Genomic DNA, 22,062 nt, shown 5'->3' with positions numbered 1-22,062 from the left:
AAATTTCTTTGGTCATGCTGTTGCACCACAGTAGTAGTGACCCTGACTAAGACATGGCCTCCATGAAAACCCTAATGAGTGGGAGGTAGATGTCTAACATCCCAAGATTCCAATGCTATGACTGGTGCGGCCCGTTAACCCTCCCAACACACCAATACAGCTCCCGCCCTCTTCCAACCACCCCTAGAAACATTCTTGCAGGTAGTAGCTATGGTAGGAGTTAATGAGCCCTAGCTTTATCTCAAAAAGAACCAGAGAGGTGGCTCAGTGGTTAGAGACCAGCCTGCTCTTGGGAAAGACATGAGTTCAGTTCCCAGCATCCACATGGCAGCTCACAACCATCTCTAATTCCAGTTCCAGGGGACCTGTTCTCTTTTGGCCTCCATGGGTGCTGTACACACATGGTGCACAGACATACATACAGGCAAAATACTCAAGTAAAACTAAAACTTTCAAAGAAAAGATTCAGATGGTGTCTTCTGTGGGTAATGTTGCGGACAGCGTATAACCAACTGCAAATATAGGCTGGCCTCCTGTGGTGGCTGCTTTTGTGAACATGGTCCACCTGCGGAGAGAGACCCTCCTGAGGAATCGCCCTCATCAGATTGGGCTGTGGGTATGTTTGGGGCATTTTCTCGATTGCTGACTTGTAGGCTGGTTCAGGATGCCAAGAACAAATAGCAAAGCCATTATCCATGTAGGCCTGGCTCGGCTTCCCTTGGAGTCCAAGTCTGAGTGGTGATGAACAATTGATCAGCCTGTGCAAAGGTTCCCAGCTGTGGCTTCCTGTTCCTGTCTGTGTATAGCCGGAGACAGCTTACCTATGGAGACCCCACATCCAGACTAGCTCCTCTCTTCCCCTGATATATCTTATAAACATGTGGAGGTTCCAGGTTGTGGAGGTATCACTAACATCAGAGAAACCACCATGCCCCCTCTTTTTTTTAAAGATTTATTTATTTATTATGTATACAATGCACATCAGAGCTCATTGTAGATGGCTGTGAGCCACCGTGTGGTTGTTGGGAATTGAACTCAGGACCTCTGGAGGGTAGTCAGTGCTCTTTACTGCTAAGCAATCTCTCCAGCACCCCCATACCCCTCTTTTTTATCTTTTATTTATTTGGTTTTTTGAGACAGGGTTTCTTTGTGTAGCCCTTGCTGTCCTGGACTTGCTTTTGTAGACCAGGCTGGCTTCGAACTCACAGAGATCCACCTGCCTCTGCCTCCTGAGTGCTGGGATCAAAGGTGTGCGCCACCACACCCAACCCATTTTTTTCTTTTTCTTTTTTTTTTCCAGTTTTTTAAAAAAAATTGTATACAAGTGATTTATCTGCTAAAAAGGGCACCAGATCTCATTATAGATGGTTGTGAGCCACCATGTGGTTGCTGGGAATTGAACTCAGGACCTCTGGAAGAGCAGACAGTGCTCTTAACCTCTGAGCCATCTCTCCAGCCCCTTAGGATTTCTATTGCTGCAATGAAGCCCCATGACCAAAAAGCAAGTTGGGGGGGGGGGAAGGGTTTATTCTGCTCACACTTCCACATGGCTGCTCACCATGGAAGGACATCAGGACAGGAACCAGGGACAGGAGATGATGCAGAGAGCATGCAGGGTGCTGCTTACTGGTTGCTTCCTATGGATTGCTCAGCCTGCTTTCTTACAGAGCCCAGGACCACCAGGCCAGGGCTGGCCCCACCCACAATGCACTGGGCCCTGACCATCAGTTAGTAATTAAGGAAATGCCTTATGGCTTGATGTTATGGAGGCATTTTCTCAATTGGGATTCCCTCCTTTTCGAGAACTCTGGTTTGTGTGTCAAGCTGACACAAGACCAGCCAGCACACACACAGAGATTCTAGTTGCATGGGCTGGGAAGACGTTTCAGTGGTTGAGAGCACGTGGCTTCTCTCCAGAGGACCTGAATTTGATTCCCAGCATCCACAGTACCCCAACAGCCAAAACTCTGCCTCAGGGGATCTGTGCTCCATGGACAGAGCACGCATGTGGTGCACAGATGTGCATGTAAGCACATGAACCCATAAACATAGAAATAAAGAAATCAGGGGCTGGAGACATGGCTCAGCCATTAAGAGCACTGGCTGCTTTTCCAGAGGACCCAGGTTCAATTCTCAACACACACATGACAGCTCACAACTGTCTGCAACTCCAGCTCCAGAGCCTCCAATGCCCTCACACAGACATACGTGCAGGAAAAACACCAATGCACATGAAATAGAAGTAAATTAAAAATTAACAACTCCTCCCCCGCCCTTTTTTTTTTTTTTTAAACATCAGGCAGTAGGTTGTGAGGCATCTGAGAGGCTGCAGGCATCCCTGCAGACAACCTAGAGGATGATGGGATTTTCCTCCTGCCATTCACTCGCTCTCACTCAAAGGCTGAACACATCTGCTCACTTCAGCACCTGCCGGTTAAACAGAACTTCCTTCTGGAAGAAGCCTGGTCCAAATCTGGCAAATGTTTACAAGGAAAGCCGGCAGTTGTGGTCAGCAGTGAGCACCACTCACAAGCATTGTGTCTCTGACACAGGGTCACTGATGGTTCCTTTACACTGGGAGCATCAGGTGACCCGAGGGAACCACGGGAGCTCTGCTCTGTGCTCACAGTGACCTGGGGACCTTGCTCAGAGCCCTGGGCCACTTGCAAGACTCTAAGCCATGTTGTTTGGCAGCAGTTGAGGTGCAGGCTTTGTGGTAGTTTGTCATCATGCGGCTGTGCTTTCAGTGCTCTGCCGTGTCACTTAACTAGTTAACGCGTTGGTGAATACTCAGATTTATCACTTGGAAAAGGCTGTCACCAGGGCTGACAGGATGGCTCTGTGATTAAAGTTGCCACACAAGCCTGAGCTCCATTTCTGTAACCCTTTTAAAGGTGGAAGGCGAGACCGGAGTCCATAGTGCCCTTTGACCTCACACATGTTCCAAGGTAAGTACACATACACACTAATAAACTTGGGGCATAGTATTGGTTTTGATTTTATATATATACACAATGTCCTATATAGTCCCATTTGTCCTGGAACTCCCTGTGTAGACCCAGGTGGCCTAGAACTCAAAACAGTCTTCCCCCAGCCCTCCAGCCCAGGGCTGGGATTAAAGGTGTGGGCACCACACCAAGGTTTTAGTAATACATTCCTTAAAGGTTGACATCGCTGACCTAGAGTTTCCCAAATTGCTCATAACAATTTCGGAAGTGTCGTGAAAGAGGCACAGTTTTTGACGTCGGTGTGGTTCCGTTTTCCTTGCCCTGTTCAAATCACCTGGGGGTGCTTCTGTGACCAAGTTCCACAGGTCAGGAGAGCGCCACCTGCAGGCCACCTGCGGAACAGCAACCACGTATCCTGGTCAGTATTGCAGCCTACCTGAAATGTTGAGGAAGCATGGAAGAGCGGCTGTGGGCATGACGTCATTGTGCACCCGTGTAAAGGTCCAAATGCTGGCTTCCGTGCCCCCGTATCTGGTTGAAAACCTTGTTCTGTGAGTCTGTCTACCCAATTGTTCTCTGACATGTTAATAAGGAGGCTTAAAGGGGCTGGAGAGATGGCTCAGAGGTTAAAAGCACCTGCTGTTCTTCCAAAGGTCCTGAGTTCAATTCCCAGCAACCATATGGTGGCTCACAAACATCTTTTTGTTTTTGGCTTTTTGAGAGAGGGTTTCTCTGTGTAGCCTTGGCTGGCTTGGACTCCCTTTGTAGATCAGGCTGGCCTCGATCCACCTGCCTCTGCTTCTTGAGTGCTAGGATTACAGGTGTGTGGAACCATGCCTGGCATAATAAATAAATCTTAAAAAAAAAAAATTAGGAGGCTTGACAGCCAGTTAATAAACAGAGGAGAGAATAGAGCTGGACTTCCTGCCAGCTAGGGGAGGAAGAGGAGAGGAGGAGAGGAGGTAGGGATGGAGCCACGGGGAGAGGTCCAGGACTCACTGAAAAGCCTACCCAACCTAGATGATGGCAGCTCTGTGGGAAGGCGTGCAAGCTTTGTCACAGGTGAAAGCAGCCTTGGCGGGCTTTGCCCTTGGACCCACCACGGATACTCCCTGAGATTAACCTTGAGATAGACTGGGTGGAGCCATCCTGGACCTGGAATTCAGGAAGTGGATGGGGGGGGGGGGTCAGGGGGACACTCCACCTGGACTATTGTGTTTCTAATCAATCAGCTGGTTTAGACCAAGCTCAAGCCCAAGTGGATCAGGAAAAGGACCAGCGAACAGGCTGGACCAGCATGCAGGCCAGAGACACCTAGGGACCTGTCCCGTGGAACGGATACCGGAAGGTTCACTCTTGTTTCCCTTTAACCTTTTTTCCCTCTTGTGTAAGATAGTTGGGTTGTATAATAAAGTTTAATTGGTTTTTTGTTTTGTTTTGTTTTGTTTTTTGAGACATGGTCTCTCTGTGTAGCCCTGGCTGTCCTGGACTCACCTTGTAGACCAGGCTGGCCTCAAACTCACAGTGACCCACCAGCCTCTGCCTCCCAAGTGCTGGGATTAAAGGTGTGTGCCACCACGCCCAGCCCTAAAGTTTAATTGTTACGAAACAGAGCCAACACAGCTGAGCCCCTGCAACTCAGAGACCCTCCTCTGGCTGCTGGCTGCTCAGCGTCCTCCAAAGGGAACTCCAGGAGATGGGATTTGAGCTGGGAGGAAGCCAGATTGGCTTAGAGGGTAAAATAGATTCACACTGCTCAGTTCTTGTGCCATAAAACTTGCTAAATAAACATAAGAGTCCAGTCTCAATTATTTGGATGCTAGCTGGGTTAAGAGAGAAAACAGCCACTAAAAGTGGTCAGCTGGCCTCCGAAGCACCTTCTTCCCAGAGCCTGCAGGTTTTTGAGCAGCAGACAAGCTGAGACATCCCACCCAGGAGGTGCCAGGGAAGGCTGGTGGGACTCAGGATGTAAACAAATGGCACATTCTGGCAAGATCTGCGAGCACCGTTTCCGGAGTTACCTTCAGAGGATGCTGAGCAGCCCATAGGCCCAGAGGAAGTTCTCGGAGTTCCAGGGTCTCAGCTGTCATGAGGCATCACCCAGGTCCGTTGGGCTTTTCAGTGACGCAGCTGCCTTTGAATCACCCCTACTACAGTTAGTGACCCCAGTAAAATCTCAGTGGCTCACCAAGGTGGACTTTGGCATTCTACTTACTTCCGTCTGCTGTGAGTTCACCTTTGGAGTGAATAGAAGTGTGTCACATCTACCAGGACAGTTCTGTTGCCCAACATAGGTGCACATTCGAATTTAGCAAGTTCTAAGCAGCAGCAGAAAAAGTGCAGGAGGCTCTGGCGCCCTACAAGGCCCAACCTTGGCTGATGGCTTCTCTAATATGGAAAAGTTCTAAAGGAGGTGCAGGACATTTAGGGACCCTTGCTGTACCATACTGGTGCCAACCAGATTCACCCTGCATCTGCAGATGTGCACAGAACTCTGGCCTCCACTCACAAGAATTCAGAGAACACCCCAGAAACAGTAGCCCCTCCATGCACTGCTTTATACATAAGCCTGGGTTTCCTGGTCGACTGTTATGTCGGGTGTTAACTGGAATCAACTAACAGATAAGCTAATTACAGAGGAAAGATCCACCCTGAATGTGGGGAGCCCCTTCTGGTGACCTCAGATAGAGAAGTCTGACAGGAAGGCTCTCCCTTTGCCTGCTTGCCTTCACATCATGCTGGCAAGTCCATCTGCCCTGCTTGAGTCTCACTGCTGAGTTGATCTGCTCTAAGCAGCAGCTGCCACCTCTCTTCTTCAGTGACATCAGAATGCGGCTGCTGTGGACTTCCTTCCAGGACAGAGCCCGCTGGCTCACCAGGAATGAACGCCCAGGCTTTCGGTGACAGGCAGGGGCTGGTGACGCTCTGTCTGCTTCATGGCCTGTGCTGGTTTCTCTGCGGTGGAAAAGGGGCTGACTACATCCATTGGGATGTATTCTGAGAAAATGGCTCCTCATGGACCTTCTATTAACCCCTCCATTGCTGATTATGCTAATATGTTCCCAAACCTGGTCCTATTTCCTTCCACTGAAAATGCATAACCAGGTGCCTCAGCAAAAGTCCCGCCCTCTGTCAAGAGTTGTTCCCTTCTTCAGGGTTGTCCCAGACGTGGGCTGCAATGCCGCAGCCGTCCACTTCCACGCGGGGACCGCACAGTGAGCAGAACATGCTTCAGTCAAGCCCTGCTGTGAGCTGATCACAGGGCACACCCACGAGGTGCATTGTGGGAGACAGAAAGCCACAGCAGGAGTAGGAACCATAGGTGCGCGCGGGTCACTTACCTCTCCATGTAATTTGCTGGTTCCTTTAGGATCCTCTCAGGCCTTGTCCTGTGTGCCCCACATCTCCCCGAGATGAAACGAGACCGCTCGCTGCCTCATACTCTTGCCCCCATTTCTCAGAACTCTTTTGACTTCCCGGATGAACTGTACCTTCAAATCACGAGCAAAAATAATGTCTTTCTTGAGTTACTATTGAGAAGAGCAAGTGTCATCACCCCTGTGCTGTATGTCAGAATCTGACCAGGGCCCCGTGGAGAACAGGCTCATTGTCTTCCTTGGGAGGAATCTCTGGTCTGGGGAGCCAACTTAGTTACTCTTTACCTGAACTCAGGGTAACAACAGAGCTTTTTACAGGATGCTTCTAAAACCTATGGGTTTGTGTGTGCCTTTAAAAGACTGGACTTTTGAGCCAGGCAGTGGTGGTACACGCCTTTAATCCCAGCACTTGGGAGGCAGAGGCAGGTGGATCGCTGTGAGTTCGAGGCCAGCTTGGTCTATGAGTCCAGGACAGCCAAGGCTACACAGAGAAACCCTGTCTCAAAAAACCAAAAAACCAAAAAAAAAAAAAAAAAAAAAAAAAAAGGACTGAATTGTATTTATTAAACTTTACCATAGGAATGTGTACACATTCAGTGTAGACAGGGTTCATTGCTGTCCTAAATTCTGACAAAGACCCCCACTGGGAGTCTTTTTTTTTCCAGGGGAGACAGCAACTCTATTGAGACAATGTTGTAACTTCACACATTTATTCATGTATGGAATCTAGAAATAAAAATATCAGAACAAAAGACCAAGGGGACTACTTGGACTAGGGGCAGCAGGAGAAGGAGAGGCCAGCCTGGGCCTCAGAGTGAGTCCCGGGACAGCCCAGGCTACACAGAGAAACCTTGTCTTGAAAAACAAACGGACAGACAAATGTAGCCTTTTCTTGGCATTTTAACTTGTCAGAAATTGGATTTCATTTCACTCCTGTCAATCAGGTGACAGACATGGCATCATCGTCTCAGCTTGTTCACAGGTAAATTTGCTTTGCACGTCATAGTCTCATCACCTCAACTCATTACTGGTTGTTGGTGTCCAGCGCATGAGGGTTAAATGGCATTTGAAAAGCATCCCTAAGGGGCTGGGAGGATGGTCACCAGGTAGGAACGTTTGCTGTCCCTGCAGAGGGCACAGTTCTGATCACAGCACCATGTTTACTTGTGGGTGGTGGTGGTTATAGCTCCAAGTCTAGTGACCTCTGGACACTGCACCCATGTGGTGCCTTATGTGTAGGCAAGACGCTCACATGAAACAAAAAGTAAATAAAATTGTGTACATTAAAGTGTCTTCAGAAACAGGGAATGGTTACTGCACATGCAGGAAACTGTGGACCAAGGCGGCGGGGCAGACGCTGAAGTTCAGCCATTAGAGCAATGGTGGCAATTCCATATTTTCTCCCAAAGCAACAAAATGCTTTACAGAGCTGGGCATGGTGGTGCACGCCTTCAATCCCAGCACTCAGGAGGCAGAGGCAGGCAGATCACTGTGAGTTTGAGGCCAGCCTGATCTACAAAGAGAGTCCAGGACAGCCAGGGCTACACAGAGAGACCCTGCCTCAAACAAACAAACACAAACACAAAACGAACCACTTTACAAGACTTAGAGAGGAAGATGTGACAAGCTGGCGAGGCTGAGCTACACCGTGTCAATGAGCTTGTGGTAGAGCTGTCCGTCCAGGTGGCTGAAGGCAGGACAATCCGCCAAACCAAATCCTGGGAGCTGGAGAGGCAAATCAAGTGTGAGGGCCGAACCTTCCTGGTTCAGACACATAGGGCCTGAGAACATGAACTTAATTTTATCTTGTAACCAAAATGGAGACTTGGCCGGGCGTGGTGGCGCACGCCTTTAATCCCAGTACTCGGGAGGCAGAGGCAGGCGGATCGCTGTGAGTTCGAGTCCAGCCTGGTCTACAAAGTGAGTCCAGGATGGCCAAGGCTACAGAGAAACCCTGTCTCGAAAAACCAAAAAAACAACCAAAAAAAAAAAAAAAAAAAAAAAAAAAAAACCCAAAAAGGAGACTTGAAGCCAAAATGGCTTCTGATATGCTAAGAGCGAAACCTACGCTAGGAACTAAAGTAGGTCTCGGTGGAGGGCTGTAGAGTTTAAGCAGGCTACACAGGTTACAACACTACAAAATCCTAATCTTAAAAAAATTATTTATTGATTATTTATACAGTATTCTGTCCCCATGTGTCCCCGCATGCCAGAACCATTACAGATGGTTGTGAGCCACCATGTGGTTACTGGGTATTGAACTCAGGACCTCTGGAAGAACAGACAGTGCCCTTAACCTCAGAGCCATCTCCCCCAGCCCCCCAAATCCTAATCCTATTAAAACTACTAACTCATTGTAAACTGTTGAAGACAATTAAGCCGTGGAAAGTAATAGTCACCTTATAAATGCTCAGATTAAACTATGGTGTAGTCAGGCCAAGTCCTCAAATAATGAATTATAGGAATAAATGTTATTTAGCTTTCTGTATGTGTTTCTTTTCTTTTTCTTTTTTCTTTCTTTCTTCTTCTTTTTTCTTTTTGGTTTTTCGAGACAGAGTTACTCTGTGCAGCCTTTGCTTTGCAGACCCGTTTTGTAGAACTCACAGTGATCCACCTGCCTCTGCCTCTGGAGTGCTGGGATTAAAGGCGAGCGCCACCACGCCCGGCTCTGTATGTATTCTCAATGTTAAGGCAAAATCTGTTTAGTTTAGATATACTTACTGCTAGCATTCTGCTTCTGTCTGCCTACCTGTGATGTCATTGTTTACCTGCCATGGGGGCGTGGCCTCTGCCCAGGGCCTTATAAAAGGACAGACTCTCCCAGCACCCCCTTCCCCTTTCTCTCTTCCTCTGTCTCTGTCGCTATCTCTCTTTCTCTCTCTAGGACACCCTCCCCCTTTCTTTCTCCGACCCCCACCCCATGCTCATTTAATAAACTCTACAACATAATATCTGCTGCCTGGTACCTTATTTCTTATTGCCTTATATCTTATATTAAACATAAAACTGGTGCCATGCCTTGGCTGTCCTGTACACACTTTGTAGACCAGGCTGCCCTTGAACTCCCAGTGAGCCACCTGCCTCTGCTTCCCAAGTGGTGGGATTAAAGGCGTGCGCCAATACGCCTGGCTTTTTTCTGCCATTTTTAACAGGGCTGTGTACACCTGCTTGGTCTGCAGGTGAACAGAGCCCGGTCTCTGTGGGTCTGTGTGGGGCTTGCAGGCCAGCGCCTCTGCTTCAGGAGAACCATCTCTCACCTGCATCCCCAACTGCTTGCTGTTGCCACTGTGTTTCCAGAAGCGGATTTTCTTCTAGAAGACTCCAGAGTCCGACTTCTGAAGAGAAGGAAGAGGAAGGATGGAGGGAAGGACAGCATGAGCCTGGCCTCGGGTCTCTCCTGGTGTCCAGACAGCTTCTGGGTGAGAACGCGGAGACGCCATGACAAACAGCGCTCTGTCCCTCAGCACAAGGTCAGGCAAAGTCTCAGTCCCCAGGCGGTGAGGTCTGGTGGTGGTGTGGGGGGGGGGGGGAGTCCAGGGCTGGGGATTCCTCAAATCCCCAGTTTCACTTCTGCTCCTATGTCAGCTCTCTCTGCCTAGACACTGATGACAGGTCCGCGGTTCTCACCCCCATTGGGTGGCTCGATCCTGGGAACCAACCAGCGTCGCCGGGGACACCGGTTATAAAGTCCACGCAGCCTGCGGGACTCAGACTCGTCCGGATCCCAGATGGAACGATGGTGCCGCACACGCTGCTCCTGCTGCTGGCGGCCACCCTGGCCCCGACTCAGACCCGCGCGGGTGAGTGCGGGGTCGGGAGGGAAACGGGATCTGCGGGGAGTAGAGGGGACATCGGGGAAGCCGCGTCCCCGCGTCGCCCATCAGACCCTCCGCCCCTGCTCCACCCGCGTCCCGAGCCCCGCGCCCTGCTCCCCTCCCGGCCCGCGCACCTGCCCGGGGTCCCGGGAGGAGGGTCGGGGTCTCACCGCGCGCCGCCCCCAGGCTCACACTCGCTGCGGTACTTCACCACCGCCGTGTCCCGGCCCGGCCTCGGGGAGCCCCGGTACATCTCTGTCGGCTACATAGACGATACTGAGTTCCTGCGCTTCGACAGCGACGCGGAGACTCCTAGATATGAGCCTCGCGCGTCGTGGATGGAGCAGGAGGGGCCGGAATTTTGGGAAGAGCAGACACTGATCGCCAAGAACAACCAGAGGACTTTCCGAGTGAGCCTGAGGAACCTGCTTGGCTACTACAACCAGAGCGAGGGCGGTGAGTGACCGCGGGTCAGAGCTCACAACTCCTCCAGGTCGCGACACCGGGGCCCGAGACGCCCAAGTCCCAAGTCCGAGGTTCAGGAGGAAAAAAACGCCACCTGGGACCGGTTTCTCTTTCAATTTGGAAGAGCCCGTGAGTGGGCGGGACCGAGGGCGTGGACGATCCCGTGGGGACAGATGGACAAGGCTGACCTTGGGGTCCCACAGGCTCTCACACTATCCAGCGAATGTCTGGCTGTGACGTGGGGTCGGACGGGCGCCTCCTCCGCGGGTACCTTCAGTTCGCCTATGATGGCCGCGATTACCTCGCCCTGAACCAAGACCTGAAATCCTGGACGGCGGCGGACACAGCAGCCCAAATCACCCAGCGCAAATGGGAGCAGGCTGGTGCTGCAGAGATACGCAAGGCCTACGTGGAGGGCGAGTGCGTGGAGTGGCTCCGCAGATACCTGGAGACCGGGAAGAAGACGCTGCTGCGCACAGGTGCAGGGGCCGCGGGCGCCTCCTCTCTCTGCCCTCAGCTCAGTCCTGAGGAAGAAGAACCTCAGCTGGGATGGTGCCCCTGTCTCTAGGGAAACAGTGTCGGGGTCTCCTGATCCACCATGGCAGGCTCCACCAGTGTCGTTTCTTTTCTATTCGTTATCTTTCTTTCTTTCTTTTTCTTTTTTTGGGGGGAGGGTGTTGTTTTGTTTTGTTTTGTTTTGTTTTGTTTGTTTGTTTTTTGAGACAGGGTTTCTCTGTGTAGCCTTGGCTGTCTTGGACTCCCTTTGTAGACCAGGTTGGCCTCCAACTCACAGAGATCCACCTGCCTCAGCGTCCCCAGTGCTGAGATTACAGGCGTTTGCCACTAGGCCTGGCTCATTTCTCTTTTCTTTTTTGTTTCTTTGTTTTTGAGACAGGGTTTCTCTGTGTAGCCTTGGCTGTCCTGGAACTCTTCTCTGTAGGTCAGGCTGGCCTCAAAATCATAGAGATCTGCCTGGCTCTGTGTGCCTACCAATTGATGGGACTAAAGACTTGTGCCACCATGGTCCAGATAGGTTCCCCAGTTTCTAGAACTTTTCAAATAATACGTTCTCCAAGATCCTTGTGTGTTGAGTTTATATCCCTTCCACACCCCAATTCTATCTAATCCTAGAATGGTCACATGAGCACTTATGGGGTGCCCTGGACAAGTACTAAATAGAAGAATTTCTTACATCCCTCTCTGCCTTTTTTTTTTTTTTTTTGGTTTTTTGTTTGTTTTATTTTTTTGTTTTGTTTGTTTGTTTGGTTTTGTTTGGTTTGGTTTTTTGAAACAGGGTTTCTGTGTAGCCTTGACTATCCTGGGCTCACTTTGTAGCCCAGGCTGGCCTCGAACTCATAGAGATCTGCCCCAAGAAGCTGCAGTGCTCCCTGTAGTGAGTCAGGAATTGACCTTCCTCAGAGACAGGGTCTTCTGCAATGGAGGACTGGAGTGAGAGGGAAGATCCACTCCCCACAGTCAGCCCGCTGTGTTCCCAGTGGGTGCTGCACTGGGTCCACAGCACACTTCAGGGATCCTGTGTGACTTGCCTTGTATCTGCCCCCCCAGGGGCAGGGGCTGGGAGTCATTTTCTCTGGCTGAGTGTGAGAAGTTCCCCACGTTTCTGCTGCACACTCTGAAAATGACTGTTCACTAGGATGGACAGTGAATGCTGGTCAGCAAGATGGACACATGTTTGTGCCTCAGTGGTGGCAGCGGTAGTTGGGGGCACCATTCATGTAGCCCCTGCCACTACTTTCTTATTTTTATATGAATTCAAACACATATTAAATTAATTATTTTCTGTTCCTTCTTCCATTCTTCTACTATATATCTGAAGTTATAGAACATCTCATGAAAAACAAACAAACAAACAAACAAACAAAAAGCACACTCACCTATTGGCTCACGTGGAGGACCTCTTAGCTTCTGAGTCCCACCTCCCCAGGAAAATGTGCAGTTCTGTGCTGAGGCGACCAGCTCTTCCTGCAGGTCACTAGTGTGGTGACAGTCCAAGTGTTCAAACAGCCACATAGTTCAGTGTGTCATTGAATTAATGTTGTCTCTCCAGATTTCAGTTTATCTTGTTGATAGTGGAAATTCATAAATCTCCCAACAGAGGCCCCAAGGGCACATGTGACCCATCACCCTAGCCCTGAAGGTGGCATCACCCTGAGGTGCTGGGCCCTGGGCTTCTACCCTGCTGACATCACCCTCACCTGGCAGCTGAATGGGGAGGAACTGACCCAGGACATGGAGCTTGTGGAGACCAGGCCTGGAGGGGATGGAACCTTCCAGAAATGGGCAGCTGTGTTGGTGCCTTCTGGGATGGAGCAAGATTACACATGCCATGTGGTGCATGAGGGTCTGCCTGAGCCCCTCACCCTGAGATGGGGTAAGGAGGGTGTGGGTGCAGAGCTGGGCTCAGGGAAAGCTGGAGCCTTCTGCAGGCCATGAGCAGGTCAGGGCTGAGAGCTGGGGTCGTGACCCTCACCTTCCCTTGCTTTCCCTTCCCTTCCCAGAGCCTCCTGAGTCCATGGTCCCCATCATGGCAATCATTGCTGTTCTGGTTGTCCTTGGAGCTGTGACCATCATTGTGGCTGTGGTGGCTGTTGTGAGGAGGAGGAGAAATAGAGGTAGGAGAGGGCAGGGCCTGGGTTTTCTCTCAGCCCCTTTTAGAAGTGTGCTCTGCCTCATTAATGGGAAACACATGCACACCCTCATTGCTCCTGTCTCTAGCTTGGGCTGCTGTCAGTTTTGGAAACTTCTAGGGCCTGGGTCTTCCCTGGTCTCTCATAGCTTTTCTTCTCACAGGTGGAAAAGGAGGGGACTATGCTCCAGCTCTAGGTAAGTTTCGGGGACAGCATTGTCCCTGAGGTCCTTGGGGTGAAACTGGAGATGGTGGGGAGCTCAGACAGCCCACGATAGCCCCTCCAGAAAAATATTTTTTAAATATTTACTTACTCATTATTATGTATACAGTGCTCTGCCTGCATGTACATGTGCAGGCCAGAAGAGGGCGCGAGATCACATTATAGATGGCTGTGAGGCACCATGTGGTTGCTGGGAATTGAACGCCACACCTCTGGAACAGCAGGCAGTGCTCTTAACCTCTGAGCCATCTCTCCAGCCCAGCAAAGTCTCTTGAGCCCTGTTTGTACCTTGTAATTATTTTTTTCCCTAGGGAATGACAGCAGCCGGAGCTCTGATGAGTCTCTTCCTGATTGTAAAGGTGACATTTTGGGGCCTGATTTGGGGAGGGACAAAGGGGACATGAGTGGGACTCAGGGACTCCCAGAATATCCCTTGAGTGAGCGGGGGCTGTTGGGATGCTGTCCTCACAGTGGTTGTTCCTGACTCTCCTTCTCTAGCATGAAGACAGCTGCCCGGAGTGGACTGAGGAACAGACCATGTGTCCAGGTCCCTCCTGGGACGTCCAGAGCCCCCAGTTCTCCTTAGCAACAGTGTCTGATGCTCCCTGTGATCCTATGGGCTCCATGTGAGGAAGTGGGGAGCCCAGCCCTGCACACCAGGACCCTGTCCCTGCACTGCCTGTGCTCCCTTCCACAGCCAACCTTCCTGGTCCAGCAGGCAGGAGGGGACATCTCCATCCTGTCAGCTCCCTGCTGCCCTGAGCTGCAGCTCCTCATGTCCCCACTGAGACTAAGAAGCTGAATGTGGACTTGATTGTTCATGTCCTTGACCTGAGGGGTTGATGGGCAGGTAAACTAAAGGATTGAGAATTCTTGCACTATTGTTTAAGAAATAAATGGCAGATGGAGAACCTTCCAGAATCTGTGTGTCCTGTGCTGAGTGTCCATGGGGCAGGAGGAGCCTGTGGGATCTGAGTGTACATGGGCCGTGTCAGATGGAGCTCAGTCCATGTGCACTTGGAATTGGTGTGGTCACTTCCCAGCCATGTCCTCCTGGGCTCTTTTGTCCTAGTCTCTGGGTAGAGTCACAAGCTGACAGACTGTGATGACAGGGTGAGCCTTGTCCTGTGTCCAGGATTAGGAGCCTCCAGGCTCTGTCAGGCTTGTCCAGGCTCCATTCTGGCTGCAGCTTTTCATCCCATCCTTTGTCTTTAGCTCCTGTCTTTTCAGTCTGTATGGAGGGCGAGGCCTGTTTCTGTCCCTGTGTGTGGTGCCTGTCTCATTGTCCTCTGGGGTGTGACAGCAGTAGGAGATGCTTCTCCTGTCCTTGTCTCAACAAGGCCCCTGAGCTCAGGGGATGGATTTCAGTGTCCTGAGCCCCTGCCTCCCTCCAGGGCTGTTTCCTGGGGTTTCCCCGCCCCCGCCCCTGTCAGGCTTTCAGAATCTAACCCTTGTGTAGGATTGGTAGAAAAGCCTGATCCTCGGGGTCTCAACTTGGTTCTGCTCTGCTCCCTCTGCCTCCCTGGCCATGGGAACCCAGGTGCTCATAGGTAATCCAGCAGTGTGTGGGGCTGGGAAAGTGGAGCAGGACCACAGTGGTAATATTGGGAACAGCAGGTGCTGGCCTTGGGGTGAGGAAGGGGCACATCTCAGTGCAGCTGAGAAGCTGACTGAAGCAGTGAAGAATTTTCCAGGCCGTGGTTGAGAAAAGCTTTAATTCCGGCACTCAGAAGACACAGAGGCAGGAAAACCACGTTGAGTTCCAAGCCAGCCTGGTCCAGGATAGATAGGGCTTTACAGAGTACCCTGTCTCAAAACACCAACTCCGCCCCCCACTGGAAATATGACAAAATCTTAATACTTAATCAAAGGAGAATCAGTTACCTTCAAAGCAATGATACAAAGTCATCAGTAGGTGGTCTATTTATTCTGTTAGTTTTGTGTTTCTTTGTTTGTTTGGTTGGTTTTGGTTTTTCAAGAATGGGTTTCTCTCACAACCCTGGCTATCCTGGATTCACTTGGTAGACCAAGCTGGCCTCCAATTCACAGGGATGTGCCTGCCTCTGCCCCCAGTTCCAGTGCTGGCCTAAAGGCATGTGCCACCACTCTGGGCTATTCTGTCAGTTTTAAACATTGTTAAGAAACTGGAAATTGGCTGGGCACGATGGCAATGGCCTGTAATCTCAGCACTCAGGAAGGCAGAGGCCTGCGGATAGCTTTAAGTTCAAGGCCAGTCTGGTCTACAAAGTGAGTCCAGGACAGCCAAGACTACACAGAGAAACCCTGTCTCAAAAAAAAAAAAAAAAAAAAAAAAAAAAATCAATCAATCAAGAAAAGAAAGAAAGAAAGAAAGAAAAGAAAAGAAGACAAAAAAGAAACGGGGGGGGGGGGCGCGGCTGGAGAGATGACTCAGCAGTTAAGAGCACTGTCTGCTCTTCCAGAGGTCATGAGTTCAATTCCCAGCAACCACATGGTGGCTCACAACCATCTATAATATGATCTGAGGTCCTCCTCTGCCTGCGGACTTACATGCAGGCAGAGCACTATATACATAATAGTAAATAAATAAATCTTAAAAAAAAAAGAAAAGAAAAAAAAAAAGAAACGGGAGGGTCTGGAGAGATGGCTCAGTGGTTAAGAGCACTGTCTGCCATTCCAAAGATTCTGAGTTTAATTCCTGGCAACCACATAGTAACTCACAACCATCTATAATGAGATTTGGTGCCCTCTTCTGGTGTGCAGGTGTACATGCAGGCAGAACACTGTATATAAACAAACAAACAAATCTCTTTAAAAAGGAAAAAGAAACTAGAAATTGGCCTTTTATGTATTTGTAGCTTTAAAAATATATCTGTGTGTTGCTATGTTCACACACACACACACACGCACACACACACACACACACACACATGCACAGGCCCTCCCACAAGCAGGCACACAAGATCTCCAGCACACAGGGACTGCTATGCCATCAAGTTAAAGGGCAGTAGATGGGGCTGAGGCAGCCTGTTAACTGTGGGGCCACAGGGTGGAGACAGCAAGCAGAGCAGCTGTCACAGTCAGTTCCTCAGCTCAGGGTGTGGGGTGCCCCAGTCTGGCGAACTGGTCAGTGTCTTAGAACATGGGGAAAGAAAACAAAAACTGCTTCTGAGAAAAGAATGTGTCCCGATTAACAGAGGAATGAAGGAGAGATAAACCTGTTTTTTGTTATGATCCCAATGTGGGATCGGAACAGTCTTGTGAGAAGAGGTGAGGTTAACCCACTAGAAGACAAACCACCTCGTGTGGGAGCTTGATAGTTGCCAGCTGAAAAGATACATGAACAGACTCTGGGAAGAGATCTGTAGATGAGCCCAGAACTGGAGGCGGGGCCTTTGGAGACTTGGGATAGTGTTGGCTGTTAGTCACTCCCCTTCCAGACTTTCCTAGAGAGAACCACTCAAGGGAAGGCTTCAGGGCTCCGGGCTTCAAGGCTGCTGAGGTTCTGGGCTCTGGTTACTCCAGGTTCCAGCAGAAGAAATCCTGCTGATTACACCAGGAGAATTGTTCCTTGGACTGATATCCTTATTTATTGTATTATTTAAACCTCTTTTCCTATTGTTTAGCTTAGTCAGGTTATAAGTGACTTATGGTTGGTTAACAAGTTAATAATAAAATATATTTGTTAAGAAAAAAGTAGCCTACAGAGGAGCATCTTTAAAACTCAGAGTACACCAAGGTTGGGGATCTAAGAACTGAGGTTCCCAGTGGACCAAGGAGAGGGGCAGACTTTCCAGAGGGCTCTGGACAGCCTGTGAAGCCAGGACCACTGCAGCAGGGCTCAGGGAAGGAGCCACTTCAAGGGCTGCAGGGGAGAAGCAGCAGCCACACCCTTCCCTTCTTCCCTCCCTACTCTCTTCTGTCACTCTTCCTCTCTCCCTCACTTCCTCTCTCCCTCCAGCTCTCTTGCCCTCCTGCCCTGTAGCCATCTTTCTCTCTGTGTGAGTGGCTCCAGGGAAGCCAGCCACTGTGTCAACAGCAGCCACAAGAAGGACCCAGACAAGTAGCAGAGGACTCGCCAGGGCAGCGAGACAGAAGCTGAGCGGTTTCCAGCCGCCATATGAGGAAGCCACGTCTCCAAGACCCCAGCTCTTATGAGCACAGTATTGAAATCATTCTGTTTCAGTGTTTAAGTGCTGGCCTGGACAGGGAAGCCCAGATCTGAGGGCTTCGCTTGTCCATCCCCTAATCAGTGTCAGGTCCTTGCGGACAACAAGTTGGCAGTTCTTACCACCTCTCGGTGTGGAAATCCTGAAGAACCAACCAGTGTCGCTGAGGTCCCTAGTTATAAGGCCTGAACAGACTCAAACCTGTTCAGGAAATTTCTAGTTGGGCTGGTGGCAGCAGGAAATGCTGAGCCTACTGCTGGCAGCCGCCCTGGCCCAGACTCAGACCAGTGAGTGTGAGGTCAGGGGGGAAAGGGATTCTGCAGGGAGGGGCAGCAGCACTTCACCTAGGACCCAAAGCCTGAGCCCTGCTCACCTCTGGGCCCTCGCACCTGCCTGGGGTGCCAGGAGGAGGGTCAGGGTCTCACCATGGGCTGCCCTCAGGCTCACACACTCTGAGGTATTTCCACACAGCCCCAGGGAGCCTCGGTATATGGAAGTCGGCTATGTGGGCCACAAGGGGTTCCTGGGCTTCACCAGCAACTTGGAGACTCAGAGATATGAGCAGTGCCCGCCATAGATAGAACAGGAGTATTGGGAGCTGGAGATGCATTTTATCCCCATGCAGACCCTATAGCATGGATACAGGTGTGGAAGGGTCATACGACAGCCCACAAATATGGACAACTGCTCTTATTCATGCGACAGTTACAAAGAAGCTTGAGGGGCTGGAGAGATGGCTCAGAGGTTAAGAGCACTGACTGTTCTGTCCAAAAGCCCTGAGTTCAATTCCCAGAAACCACGCGGTGGCTCACAACCATCTATAATAAGACCTGGTGCCTTCTTCTGTCATGCAGATGTACATGCAAACAGAACACTGTATACATAATTAATAAGTCTAATTTAAAACGCGGGGAGTGGGGAGCTTGAGCCAAGGGCTTGCTGACTTCCAACAGAGGCCACCAAATCCAGAGCTGCATTGGTGCTCCAGTATGTCTCATCCAAAGCCATTACCTCCTGCAGTGAAGAAACCACAGGGGCAGATCAGACACCCAGGAGGCAAAGGAGGTGACTGCAGCCAGAGGACCATCCTTGGGTCCCTAGGCCTGCATGCAGGTTCCCGCCAGAGTCACACTATGGAGCTGTGGTCTTGGTGGCTCTCAAGGGCTCACTTGGAACAGACAGGGCAGGGAACTGGGGGAGGAGTGTGGGCACCACATGTCGCACCCCCACACACTTAGACCTGCAGGCCTCAGACATGGGGCCCTGGAGCAAGACCACTGCTTTAATGACCCAGCAAGAAGGCACAGCAGGAACTGGGAGCATGGACCATGGCAGCACCTGATTCCCATGAGCACATGGAGGCCTCAGCAGGTGGCACAGTTGGCACTGGGTTTATGAGCTCAGGAGGAGCTGAGGTGCCCTTAGCTCAGCACTGGCTGGCCACCCAGCCACCCTGGCATGCAGAATCTGATGCACACAGACCTGTCCACGGAGCTCTGAGGTGAGAGGACAGGACTCAGCCTCGTGTTTCCTGGTGAGAGGAGACAACTTTGCCTCAGATTCTCGTTCTGGATCTCGGTGCCTTCTCCATGCAGCAGTCACCAGAGTGCAGCCAGCGGTGCTACTACCGAGGTCTCCTGGTCCTGCATAACTGAGCTGCATGGCATGAGCAACACCTACCCCCCCCCCAACCTGCCAGGAGGTGACCCCACATTGGCACTCAGCCTGGAGATCAGCCAGAACCCCATGCCCGCTCCCCAGTCTGCTTAGGCAGCACCACCTGCATCTGATGCCTAAACTGCCACCTTATGTACCAGATGCAGGAGCCTTCAAGGCAGTTGCACAGCGCCCCGAGACCACACCTGCCACTGGGGCTTCAGCCTGGCCTACATCCTGCTGGGCCAGCACCTCATGGCCAGAGAGGACCATGACCAAGTTACACTGTCTGCTACAGGAAGGAGTTCAATACAAACCCAAGTACAGTCTAGAGGAGATGAGGATCTCTCAGTCCCTGGTTTGCATAAATCAGAGGACACTTCTCCCAGTACCCTGGATCCAGTTTGCTGTGACCTTTGCCCTTGGTCTGCTCCTCAGAACTGGTACTGAGTTCACTCTCACCTGCTTTCCAGCCTTGGATCCTTGATACTTCGGCAACTGAGAAGAGATGCCCCCGAGACTTCCTGGCAGGACTGTAGACACGTGTTTTTACCACATGGCTTCAAGAAGGCCACCAAGCCAGCAAAAGCCATGAACAATCTACCTCGTGGCAGACCACAAGGTCTGCAGGTGCATCCAGCTGCAGGAGACGGCTGTGGATACCCAGAAGCTGAGGTCAAAGTTGACAGCAGAGAGGACTGCCCTCCTCCTCATCCTCCTGGTGCATTTCCTCATGAACCCCTGGCTCTCCAAGGCCCCAGTGGCCCAGGGGAACCCATAGCTTGCTCTGCCTGCTGACCTGAGCTGGCCACAGGCCATCGAGTGAGGCTCAAATTCCAAGAAAAACAAAGAGAGGTTCCTGTGTGAGAGGTGCCATGTGGGTGACCACAGTGACTATGAAGTGTGTGAACCCCGAAGCTCTGCAGAGTGTGAAGTAAGTGAAGATGGGGGAGGGAGATCTCTGGTCACCCCACCACTGAAGACAGACAGTGAGGGAAAGAAGCAGACACAGCCTGAGCAGCCAGTCACCTCAGCCCTGACCAGGACACTCTGTTCTGCGTGTGCATCAACGCTGCTGCCTCCTGCACCTGGCAGGGCTGCTGCCACACAACACTGCCTGAGTGAAGAAGCCAGGCCACCCTGGAGTTCTTAGAACCCTCTCCTTAGTGTTTCCAAGCAGTAACTCTGAGGCTTCTGAGGTCTAGAGTTTGCACAATGCTCTGTGCAGTGAGCGAGATACCAAGAATTCAAGAAGGCAGTTGACTGCAGGTGTGGACACGGGTTCTGAGGGCAAATCCCAGGCTGGCTGCCCTCAGACATCCCTGTGTTGATGGGGAGTATAGGGATGCCGTGAAAGTGACAGTTTTCTGAGCATATTAGAAACAACAAACAAATCCATCCTGGGAAAGAAAAACAAATGGAGCAGCAGCTGAAGCCCCCTAGAGAGCTCAGGGCAAAGGGGCAGCCATGTTCATAGAAGCCCAGACCCTGGAAGCAACGAGGCTAGAAAGGGAAGCCAGCGCGCCATGTTGACAGCATGTATGTGTGTGCATGTCAGTATGTGTGTATGCATGTGTATATGTGTGTGTGCACATGCATGTATGAGTGTGTGTGTGCGTGCACACGTGTGTATGTGTGTGTGTGCGTGTACTTATACAAGCATACGAAAACTAACAGGCATAGATGAACAGCTCTTCTCAGTGCTAAGAGATCTCAGAGAAGAAGGTCAGGGGTAGCTGGAGATCAAGACAAGAAGGAAACATCTTCCTACCTTCCAGGAGACAATGCAGGCCTGAGATCCACAGGGAAACATGGCTCCCAAGGGTCTACAAGGTGCAGTGAGAAGTCATGCTGACAAGGGAGGAAGCAGCAGCAGGAAGGGAGCACCAGGGAGCCTAAGGTTGTCTCTGCCCCCCTCCCCCGCCCCCGCAGGTGGAGCCTATGAGGCCCCGCTGGGGTGCCAAGCTGTTATGTCCCCACCCAATGCCTCCCAGGTGAAGCCCATGAGGACCCCCCCCCTTTGATGACTAGAGCCAGGACTGCGAAGGCCTCGGTGGGAGGAAGTGCAGTCTTCTCCGGGAGTCGGGTCTGGAAATGTGGCTCTGGCCACGTTGAATGAAGACTGAATGGACACTTTGTATTAGTGTTTTGTCAGCCATGACAAGGGCACTTACCTGAGAAATTGGCTGCCCAGCCTTGCAGAGCCTAGGTGGGCCAGACCTTCAGGATCCTGCTTCACAGAACAGTCTGTCAGATGCCCTGGGCCGGCTGAGGACTGGATGCCCCGACGATGGAGAGGAACTTGTGACTGTCCAGAGAGTCAGCTCTCTGTCGTCCTGCCAATGCTTTTGGAAATTTCTTGCCTGCACTTCCTTCATATTAGATAGTTTTTCCTTCTGGGGTCTCTGATGGGGTTGAAGACTAGCTAGCCACAGTATTAATATCAGTTTAGTTAAAAAACAAAAAACAAAACCCTTTAGACATTAGGATAAGAATGAGTAGCATAGGAGAGAGAGTGGAATAATTCTTAAAAATTGTTAACCACAAATGGACTGGTCCTTGTAAATGTGACTTACTGGATAATCCTTGTTCTGTTATATATAGCTTATTTGATTTAATAGAAAGGGGAAGAAGAAGGAGAGATGAACATGTTTTTCATTTAGATCATAAGAGGGGGATGAGAAAAACAGTTATGAGAGAGCAGGTAATGTTAATCCCCTTAGAATTCTAACCACCATGTGGGGGAGATTGCTTGTTAACCAGCTGAAAAACATCCCTGAACA

The 22,062-nt window shown here is 50.8% G+C and overlaps 1 protein-coding gene across 5 annotated transcripts in view; it reads left to right on the top strand.

Moving 5' to 3' along the window:
* Positions 1-10,052: 10,052 nt before the first annotated feature.
* LOC127195885 (H-2 class I histocompatibility antigen, D-B alpha chain-like) overlaps positions 10,053-22,062 on the top strand; it is a 32,751-nt gene continuing 20,741 nt past the window's right edge. For 2 of the 5 annotated variants that reach the window (XM_051153511.1, XM_051153512.1), the window contains exons 1-4: positions 10,062-10,125; positions 10,327-10,596; positions 10,809-11,084; positions 12,722-12,779. In XM_051153511.1, the coding sequence (XP_051009468.1) occupies positions 10,062-10,125; positions 10,327-10,596; positions 10,809-11,084; positions 12,722-12,779 (668 nt within the window). Of the gene's footprint in view, positions 10,126-10,326; positions 10,597-10,808; positions 11,085-12,721; positions 12,998-13,124; positions 13,450-13,786; positions 13,809-22,062 lie in introns of those variants that run through there. The other 3 variants (XM_051153510.1, XM_051153513.1, XM_051153515.1) reach the window with 2 other exon arrangements.

This window comes from Acomys russatus, chromosome 11, assembly GCF_903995435.1.
Source record: "Acomys russatus chromosome 11, mAcoRus1.1, whole genome shotgun sequence".
In the NCBI taxonomy this organism is placed as follows: domain Eukaryota; kingdom Metazoa; phylum Chordata; class Mammalia; order Rodentia; family Muridae; genus Acomys; species Acomys russatus.
The sequence above is the reverse complement of the archived record's forward strand: the minus strand, read 5'-3'. Positions and strand labels throughout refer to the sequence as shown.